This window comes from Molothrus ater, chromosome 29 (genome assembly GCF_012460135.2).
Source record: "Molothrus ater isolate BHLD 08-10-18 breed brown headed cowbird chromosome 29, BPBGC_Mater_1.1, whole genome shotgun sequence".
Classification (NCBI taxonomy): Eukaryota; Metazoa; Chordata; class Aves; order Passeriformes; family Icteridae; genus Molothrus; species Molothrus ater.
In genome coordinates this window covers 3,318,587-3,327,885 of record NC_050506.2, presented here as the reverse complement: position 1 = coordinate 3,327,885, position 9,299 = coordinate 3,318,587, and the positions used below count along the sequence as shown (strand labels likewise).

General features: G+C 59.0%; 1 protein-coding gene across 1 annotated transcript; it reads left to right on the top strand.

Moving 5' to 3' along the window:
• The first annotated feature begins 727 nt into the window (after positions 1-727).
• LOC118695920 (low affinity immunoglobulin gamma Fc region receptor II-like) lies at positions 728-4,043 on the top strand. The gene is given in 10 exon segments (XM_054517594.1): positions 728-779; positions 1,054-1,074; positions 1,163-1,293; positions 1,296-1,392; positions 1,601-1,855; positions 2,606-2,873; positions 2,963-3,267; positions 3,352-3,435; positions 3,817-3,838; positions 3,926-4,043. Coding segments are annotated over 10 exon segments (1,350 nt in total). The 5' UTR covers positions 728-730.
• The last annotated feature ends 5,256 nt before the right edge of the window (positions 4,044-9,299 follow it).

Here is a 9,299-nt window from a genome sequence, read left to right as displayed (position 1 = left end):
CAGGGGGGGCAGTGCGGGGCCCTGGGTCACACCAAAATCTGAGGCACCCAGGGAAGGAGCTGAGATTCCTGTGTCCATCAAGCCACTGCCCATCCCTGGCACCTCCGTTCCCCTGGGAACCCAACCATGGCACCCCCATTCCTTCTGTCCCACATTGCCTGGGAGCCCCATCCCTGTACTGACATTCCCCAGGATCTCCATGGCCCAGGAACCCTTTCCCAAGGAGCCCTCTCCTGTTCATTCCAAGCCCTGAAATCTCCCATCCCCCAGGACCTTCATCCTCTCAGCTCCCCCATTCCCCCATCATCCACATCCAAAGAACCCCCATCCCACGACTCCAAATCCCTGGAGCCCACGTTCCATTAGGATTCTCATCCCTGAGTCTCCCCAGCCCTGGGATCCATATTTCCAGGCCAGCCACCCCAATCCTAGGTGACTCCACCTCTTCAGGACCCCCATTGTTCAGGGACCCCATCCCTGGGACCCCCCATTCTCCTGGACACCCATCCCTGGCTCCCCAAACCTATTGAGCCCTCCCTCCTGGGAACTCCATGTCCCACCTTGTCCCACCCAGCCTTGTCCCCAGCCTGTCCCCAGTTTGTGGCCACCCTGCCCCCACCAAGGGCCACCTACACATGGGGACAGACGTGACCTCGCTTCCTTCCCCTTCATCCGAAGAGCCGCCAGCCAGGGGAGCGGTGGCCACAGCAGCGAGTGACAGCCAGTGCACATGGCTGGGGACACCGGGATGGCCGGGAAGGTGGCGCTGCTCCTGTGGGGTGAGTGCCCTGGGCATGGGCCTGACACCTCAGGGATGGGGAGGGGAGGGGGCACAGGGGGGCTGTGGGGTCCCCTGAGGTCCTCAATGCCAGCAGAGCCAGAGCATGAGGTCACCAGAGCCATGGGGTGGCTGTGGGCATATAAGAAGGGGGACAGGAATGTACTGCTGTCCCCTATGGGGACAGTTTGGGGACATCTCCCACACCCTGTGCCCTCGGTGCCTCTGTCCCCACGGTGCCACCCCCACCCAGCCCTGTCCCTTCTCCCTTCCAGCCCAGACCCTCGGCCTCGCTGGTGAGTCCTCGGGGGATGCCATGGCCCCACCCCGCTGTCCCCAGCCCCACACTGGCCCTGGCAGGCTGGTGTCCCCTGTCACCCGCAGGTGCCCAGACCACCCAGCTCCTGGTGGAGCCCCCCTGGAGGCCGGCAGTGCTGTGGGACCGGGTGACCGTGACCTGCCAGGGCTCGGGGACCGCCGGTGCCACAACTTGGTACAAGAATGGGCAGCACTGGGGCAGCAGGGACTCGACCACCTGAGTGTCACTGAGAGTGGCACCTACACGTGTGACAGACCTGGCAGTGGGCACAGCCCCCCCGTTAGGGTCTTAGATGGTGAGTGGGGATCTTAAATCATCTGGGTGGCCGCTGATAGATCTGGGTGGGCTCCACTCTGTGGGTGGCCTCACACCCCTTGTGTGGTGCCCTGCACACAGGAACATCCCAGTTCATCCCAGTGCACCCACATGTCCCCAGTGCCATGGGGACCCTCCTTGGACCTGTCTCAAGCCTCTCACTGAGATGGAACCCTCCTGTCCCACAGATGATCTGGTGCTTCAGGTGCCAGCACGGGCACTGCTGGAGGGGGACACAGTGACCCTGCGCTGCCGGGGCCGGCAGGACAACCCGGTCACCAGGGTGTGATTTTACCGGGAGGAGAAGGATCTGTGGGAGTCCCTCAGGGGAACCGAGCTGTCCCTGTCCCCTCTGCAGCTGCACCACAGCGGTCACTACAGCTGCAGTGGCTTTGTGAGGGCCTTTCTTTCACGGTCAGCAGCAGTGACAGTGACAGTGCACGGTGAGCACCCCCACAGTTGGAATTCTGATCTCCTGACACCACCAAAGCCCCTTCCCAGCAGACTCAGAGTCACAGTCCTCACCTCCCCTCTCCTTCCCTGAGCTCTTCTCGGTGCTGGTGTGTGAGGGTCCCCCCAAGCCCACCGAGGGGTCCCCCTCACTCTCAGCTGCCTCAGCACCCCCAGCCCCCTGTGGCCCAGAGCCCCCCTCCTGCACGTGTTCTACAGGGACAGGCAGGTGGTGGGTGGCCCACAGGGGTCCCCGCAGCTGCTGGTGCCCGCCCTGGGGGTCTCCCACTTGGGGAATTACAGCTGCCAGGTGCACTCCAAGGGGGGGTCGTGCGGAAGAGCAGAGCCCAGCTCCGCGTCACGGTGCACAGTGAGTGCGGGGATGGGCACGGGGATCCCTCACAGACTGCTTGGGTCCCCCATCACTGTCTGGGGACTTCCATCAGTGACAGGAGACCCCATCCCTCACTGGGTCCCTTCACGCCTCCCTAGGTCCCCTCACCCCTCTCTGAAGTCCCATCACATTCCCCAGGTCTCACCATCCCCTCCCTTGGGTCCCTGTACCCTCCCTGGTGTCAGCCCCCTCCATCACCAGGTGTCCCTTCCCTGACCCCCCAATTCTTCCTTGGAGTCCCTTTCAAGACCCCCCAGTCTCTTCGCAGCTTCTCCCTCACTGGGATCCCTCTTCCCCTCCCTTACCCCCCAGGTCCCTCACTGTCCCCTTCTGTCACCCCCTCCCACAGGGGTCCCGCTCTCGGGGGTGTCCCTGTCAGCACAGCCCCCCAGGGGACAGGTGGCACTCGGGGACCGCCTGGTGCTGAGCTGCGCAGTGGCCGTGGGGACAGGTGCCCTGTCCTTCTCCTGGCACCGGGAGGGCTCGGGGGCACTGCTGGGCACCAGCCCCCACCTGGAGCTGCACCACGTTGGGGACAAAGACAACGGCCAGTACCGGTGCAGGGTCAGCAATGGGGACAGCGTGGCCGAGAGTGACCCCCTGAATGTCACCGTCCTGGCTGAGCAGGACCCTCGGGCTGGGATTGACCCCAGCCACAGCACCCCCATCCCACCTCACCCAGTGCCAGCCTTCTTTATGTCCCCACAGTGCCTGTGGCCAATGCCACCATCATCCCCAGTCCCCCATCACACCAGGTGCATGCAGGTGACCCCGTGACCCTGCGCTGCTCAGTGCAGGTGGGCTCAGCCCCTGTCACCTTCATCTGGCTGCACAAAGGGAAGGAGGTGGCCTGGGGTCCCCTCCTGGAGCTCAGGGACATCGATGTGGGACATTCGGGCACCTACCAGTGCATGGCCACCAACCAGCTGGGACAGGACGGGCACCGCGTGTTCCAGGCACTCAGCCCTGAGCTGGCCCTGGAGGTGACACCTGGCTCACCCTGGGTCACAGGTGGGGTCACACGGGGTCACCAGGGAGTGCAGGACCCCTGGAGATGATGGGTGACCCTGATGTGTCCCCCTCTGTTTCTTGCAGTGGCCGCAGGGGTCAGTGGGACCCTTTTGTTCCTGCTCCTGCTCGTGGGTGTCATTGTGGCCTGGCACCGGTGGCACCCTGTGTGTGAGTGACAATGGGGGCACAGGGGTCATGGAGAGGGGTGGGAAGGCCCCAAGAGAAGTGGGGCCCTAGGGCAGCACCCACAGCCCCTGACTTGGGAGGGGCTGAGCCCCCAGTGACCATGGCTCAGAGCCCTGGGAGCTGTTGGAGGGTCCTGCAGGGATGTTGGGGGTTCTATCAGGGGTTCCCCTCCCTGCCAGGCTCGGGGTTATGGGCGCTCAAGCTGCTGGTTTCATGTGGGGGGGCATCAGGGATACTGGAGGGCATCAGGGATACTGGGGGGGGGCCTGGGGAGGATTGTGTCTCTGGTGGTGGTTCAGCCTTCCCAAGGGTGGATGGGGACACCTGGGTCTCCAAAGTCACCCCTCCAGTTTTCCTTTGCAGATGCCAGGAAGCACCAGGAAAGGTGGGTGCCCCCTCCAGCCATGATACACCTTTTACCCAAACCCCCAGCACCTCCCATCCCCTTCCACACACCCCCTTATTCCCACAGGGCCCCCCAAGACCCCCTGGCAGCCCCGCTGGAGGATCCTCAGGTGACGTACATGGAGCTGCAAAGGCAACCGTGGGAGCCCAGCGACATCTATGACAATCTACACCAAAAGTTGTGATGCTCTGGGAAGCGAGAGGCACTGGGTGACACTGGGGGTGCTCCCTCCATGGCTCCTGTGGTTGCCCATCCTTCCAAGGGAGGTGGTCATGGGTCAGGGGGAGGCTACACAGGGCACCCTCTGCTCCCCATTTCCTCTCCCAGTACCCCCAAGGGCTCCCCCATCCCTTTGCCTGTACCTACAGGGGCTCCCCAGCCCCATCCAAGTGCCCATGTACCCTCAGGGACTGCCCCATTCTCTCCCCACAGTGCTTGCAGTACACCCAGGGCTTCCCCATTCCCCCTCCCACTACCCCTGTCCCATCCCACTGTAAAAGGGGGAGTCGGGGAGGATTCTTGCTGAAAGGTTTCTCGGATGAAAATGAAGCACAAACACGGCAATATTACATCTGAGAACTGTTTATTGAAAAAGGAGGTTAAGGGTTCTTACCGAAGAGGGACAGAAGGGAGTAGAAAGGGGAAAGGACAGAGAGAGAAACAGAAGACAGGGACAGCGTTACCACAAGAAGCCCGGGCACTCTGTGGGCATCAGCTCGGCAGATGGAGTGTGTGTGCTGCAAGCCAGGGCGAGCCCACATGGCTTTTGTGAGTGGCTGGGCGTGATTTCCAAGGAGGCACCTGCGTGTCTCTGGCATTGCCAGCGATGGCTGCAGGGGCTGCTGCGGGCTGGCTGCGGGCTGGTGCTGGGCACTGCTGGCTCTGGGCTGGCTGCCGCGGGCTGGGGCTGCCGTGGGCAGGTGCAGCAGGCTCGGGGCTGGGGGCAGCGTGGGAAACGCGGCAGAGGCGGCGGGTGGGTGCAGGCAGCATCCGCTCCATCGGGGAAGCAATGAAGGAACGTCCAGGAGGAGCAGGAATGAGCTGCCTCGGGGAAGCAGCAAAGCAGGGAAGAACGGGTGAGGACAGGGAAGAAGGACCACCGGGAGGAAAAGGTGAGGGGGGGGAGTATCAGTGATATTTTTGCCTGACGACTGGGAGGAATGATGCATCTGAGTCCATCTTTTCAGAAGGATAATTATTTACTTTATTATACTATATTATTCTATGCCATATTACATTACATCTAAACTGAATCTGCCAAGCACTCCACTGCACTCCACTGCACACAATCTCATGACTGTCAGCAGTCCTGACATGCACACATCTGTATCCAATTGGTCAGTGAATCAAAACACTCACACCAGAATCCAATTACCAATTCCTTTCAGGTACACAATCTTACACAATGCATTCCACTTGTGAAAAACACAGGAGCAGTAAATGAGGTAAGAATTGTTTGGATCATTCTTTGATTCTCTCACTGCTTCTCCCAGGTTCAGAGAATGTCAATCCCACAGGGGAGGAGGGCCAAGCTGACCCTCCCAGCAAGCCCTGATCCCTCCAAGAAACCCAAAGCAAAACACTCCTGTTGTGTCACTGTTTGCTGCTTTGATTTGCAAAGGCTCCTCCCAAAGCTGGATTTCCCGGGCATTTTTTCACAGACATTTTTGTGGGGGTCACTCAAAGCCTGATCACTGAAGCTTTCTCTCCCCTGATTCTCTGTTGCGTGAAGCCTCGCCAGGGACAGGGTTCCCAGCACATGGACAACCACAGAGTCATTTTTCAGTCATGTGTAGCATATGTTAAGACATAAATAAAATTGAGATTTGTTCCTCTTAACCCCAGTGTGCTTAGTGGCTCTGCAATCCCCCTCCCAGTGCTCCCACTAAGGTGCTTACTGGTGCCCGTCCCAGTTCCAAAGGGGTACAGGACCTGGTTCCCTGCTCCTGGGACAAAAATGCAACTCTTCGGTTAAAGTGGCAGAAATGGTGTTTCTTTGTTTAGCTCTGTCAAGGAAGCTGAACAAGGTGGGAACCTCCCTTGGAATGGAAAATACAACCCCCATCACTCTGAATTATTGTAACATTGAAATTACAGGGCTTTTAGGCAAAGATGTGGGAACAGGAATAAGAGTTCTTTACTGGTATGTACTGTGAGAAACAAGTTAATGGAAGTTGACTTTTGCTGGATATTATATTAATTGATATTATTGATAATATTGTTGATTATTTATTGTGATGTTTTTAGTGTTGGAACAGTGATGTGTATTGTAGAGTGGCTGATCTTGTTGGGGTGTCCATTTAATACTGGGGCCCAGCGTGGGCCCAGCCATGGCCCAGCCCCACTGCACAGGGATGGCCATTGCCCAGCCCTGCTCTGCCCAGCCCCAGGTGGCAGCCAGGACATGAGGATCTCCCCTGCCCCCTTGGCTTTGATTCTGGCAGCTTTAGAGCTGCTGCAGAGGGGAGAATTCTATGAGGGAGAAGGCCTGGCTGTGGTTTGCTCAGCCCTGCAAGAAGCACAAAGCCCAAAGGGAGCCCAAGCAGTGGCTCTGGGAGGGCCTTTGATGGTTTTCAGAGCAGGGCTGGCTGGAAACTGCCCCTGCAGGGGTAGCTGAGAGGGAACCAGTCCATAAATACAGCAATTGATCATTTTGTCCCTCTTGGCAAGGGACTGAGGGAGCCCCAGAACTACTGCAAAGACAACAACTCTCTGCTTAACAAGCTGAAGTGGGCCTTCATTCTTAAACAAAACCTGCGGCCTTCTGAAACCTCATGGAAGGAATGTTTGGCCTCTGGCTGTGGTCATTAGATAAGAGAGAAAAGTGTGGAAATATCGAGCAGGAGCTCTGGCCATTGTGGGGAGTAACCCTCTCTGGATTCCAGGTGGCCCCAAAGCTAATTCATGCCTACATTTCTCACCTAAGTGAAAGGTTGAGGGTTTGCAGCAATTGTGGTGTAAAGCCACCAGAGGTGCTGTTGTGGACCCGAAAACTGCCTGGGGTCAAGCGCTGCCTTCCTTCCTTTTGGGATCATGGAGAGGGGTCGCGGGTGTTGTGCAGGGCGTGTGCCTGGTGCCGGGACACTGCTACGCTGCCAGTGGGCACTGGGATCCAACCTGCTGCCTTGGCGGCTTCTGCCCGCTGCCGATGGTGGTGCCGGGACTGATTGGTGGCCGTGATTTTGCAAAAGGAGCGATTTCCCCTCCTCCCTCCCACCCGAGGCCGCCATGGCCCCTGAGGGGCCTTTACTGAGATTTCTCATTTAAATGAAAGTCTTGACCCACCCCTGCCACACACAGGTGTTCCAAAATGTCTCCAGACATCAAATTTTCCTGCCTCTGACAACCTGCCCTGTACCATGGCTTGATCCCAACTGCTCTGGCAAAAGGGGAGACTCCAGAACGCCCACAGGGCCTTTGTGAGATCATCGTGAGGAGAACATGACAGAGGAGGGGTTTGGGACAGAGACAAGAGAATCCAGAGCCTCCTGAAGGCCGCTTTGGCCACCAGAGGAACGAAGATCCACAGCTCTGCCAGGTTCCTCTGATGGAGGAAACATGCTGGGGGAAATGTCTGAGGTTTGTTCCCTTTTGGGGGCTTTCCCTGGAAATCGTTCCTTCTGTGATCCTTTGGACTCTGAACCTTGTTGCTGTTGCTGTTGGTTTTATTCTCTCTCATTGCTGTTTCAGGAAATTTTTCTTCTCTCAGCCCTTTGGGATCTTTGTGCCCCCAAAGGAAGTAGGAGGAGCAGTTTTTAGTGTCAGCACACACACGAGTGGGTGCCCATGGGTGGGGACCCCCGGTGCCCCCAGTTCCCCCCAGTGTCACAGCACATTCCCGTAGATGTCACCGGGTTCCCGCTGTTGCCCCTGGGGTCCCCGCAGCTCCACGTTGGTCACCTGGGGATGCTGGAGGGTGGTGGCATGGGGGGACGCTGCAAGAGACACGGGCTGTGGGATCTGGGTGGGGTGACACTGGTGGGTGACGTGTCCCTCTGTGTGTGTCCCCCCCGTACTCACCCCCTGCCCTCTTGGTGACCACGACGTGGGTGTACAGCACCTCCCCCTCCTCTGGGGGGGCCGGGGGATCTGGGGGGCCCTGAGGGAATAAAGGGGATGTGAGGGAGGGAATGGGAGGTCTTGGGGGTTGTGGTAAAAGGGGAGAGTGTGGTTTGAGCCCCCTACTCACCTTTCCTGGAGCTTCCTGGCAGCTGCAAAGCAAAGAGGGGAGGGGTGACTGTGGGAGTTCCCCAGGGCCCTGATCCCTCTCAGGATTGCTCACCCCCCAGAGGACCCTTAATTTTCCTCAGGCCTCCCAAACATCTCTGGAGCTCCGAGAATCCATGAACCTCCCCAGTGCCCCCTACCAACTCAGCCTCTATATCCAATGCCCAGCAGGGAGAGAGACCCCCCCAGATACTGCCAGGGCCCCTGAAAGAACCCCCAACATCCCCGCAGGACCCTCCAGTACCTCCCCAAACCCCATCAGCACCCCCAGCCAAGGTCACAATTCTGGGGCTATGGGTGCTGCCCTATTGCTCTCCAACTCTGGGGGTCTCTACAGCTCCCTGGAACCCCTGTCCCCCCATTGTCACCCACCCAGGTGGTGCCACGGGCTCCAGGCTACAATGACACCCACGAGCAGGAGCAGGAACAAAAGGGCCCCACTGACCCTTGTGGCCACTGCAAGAAACAGAAGGGGACACATCAGGGTTACCCTGAACCCTGGGTGTCCTGCACTCCCTGGTGACCCCGTGTGGCCCCACCTTTGTTGCAGTGTCACAGCCACGACCAGCTCAGTGCTGGGTGCCTGGAACATGCAGTGCAGGTCCAGCTGGTTGGTGGCCACACACCGGTAGGTGCCCGAATGTCCCACATCGATGTCTCCAAGATCCAGGTGAAGGTGACAGGGGCTGAGCCAACTGCACCGAGCAGCGCAGGGTCACCGTGTCCCCCTCCAGCAGCGCCTGCGCAGGCACCTGCAGCACCAGCCCGTCTGGGGGACAGAGGGATCCTGTCACATCCCATGGAACCAAGACCTCCCCACTGGGTCACACACAGTGCATCGGGGGTTCCCAATGCCAACACTGGGATCCCCCCGGTCTGGGATGATCTGGGATGTCCCCAGAGCAGGGGATGGGCTCTGGTCACACCAGGAGGTGACCCATGGAGCGGAGCACACCCAGAGCCCTTGGGATCACTGCAGGTGCCAGGCTGGGGACACCCAAACCTCCCTCACCATTTAAGATAGTCACAGGTGGGCTGAACCTGGTACTGGGTCTGTCACACTCACAGGTGCCACTCTTGGTGAAAGTGAAATGGTCAGGTCCCTGCTGCCCCCAGCGCTGCCTGTCCTTGTACCAGGTCGTGGCACCAGCGGTCCCCAAGTGTAGTAAACCCCATAGATTTAGGAAAAGCACCATGGAGGATATCAACAATA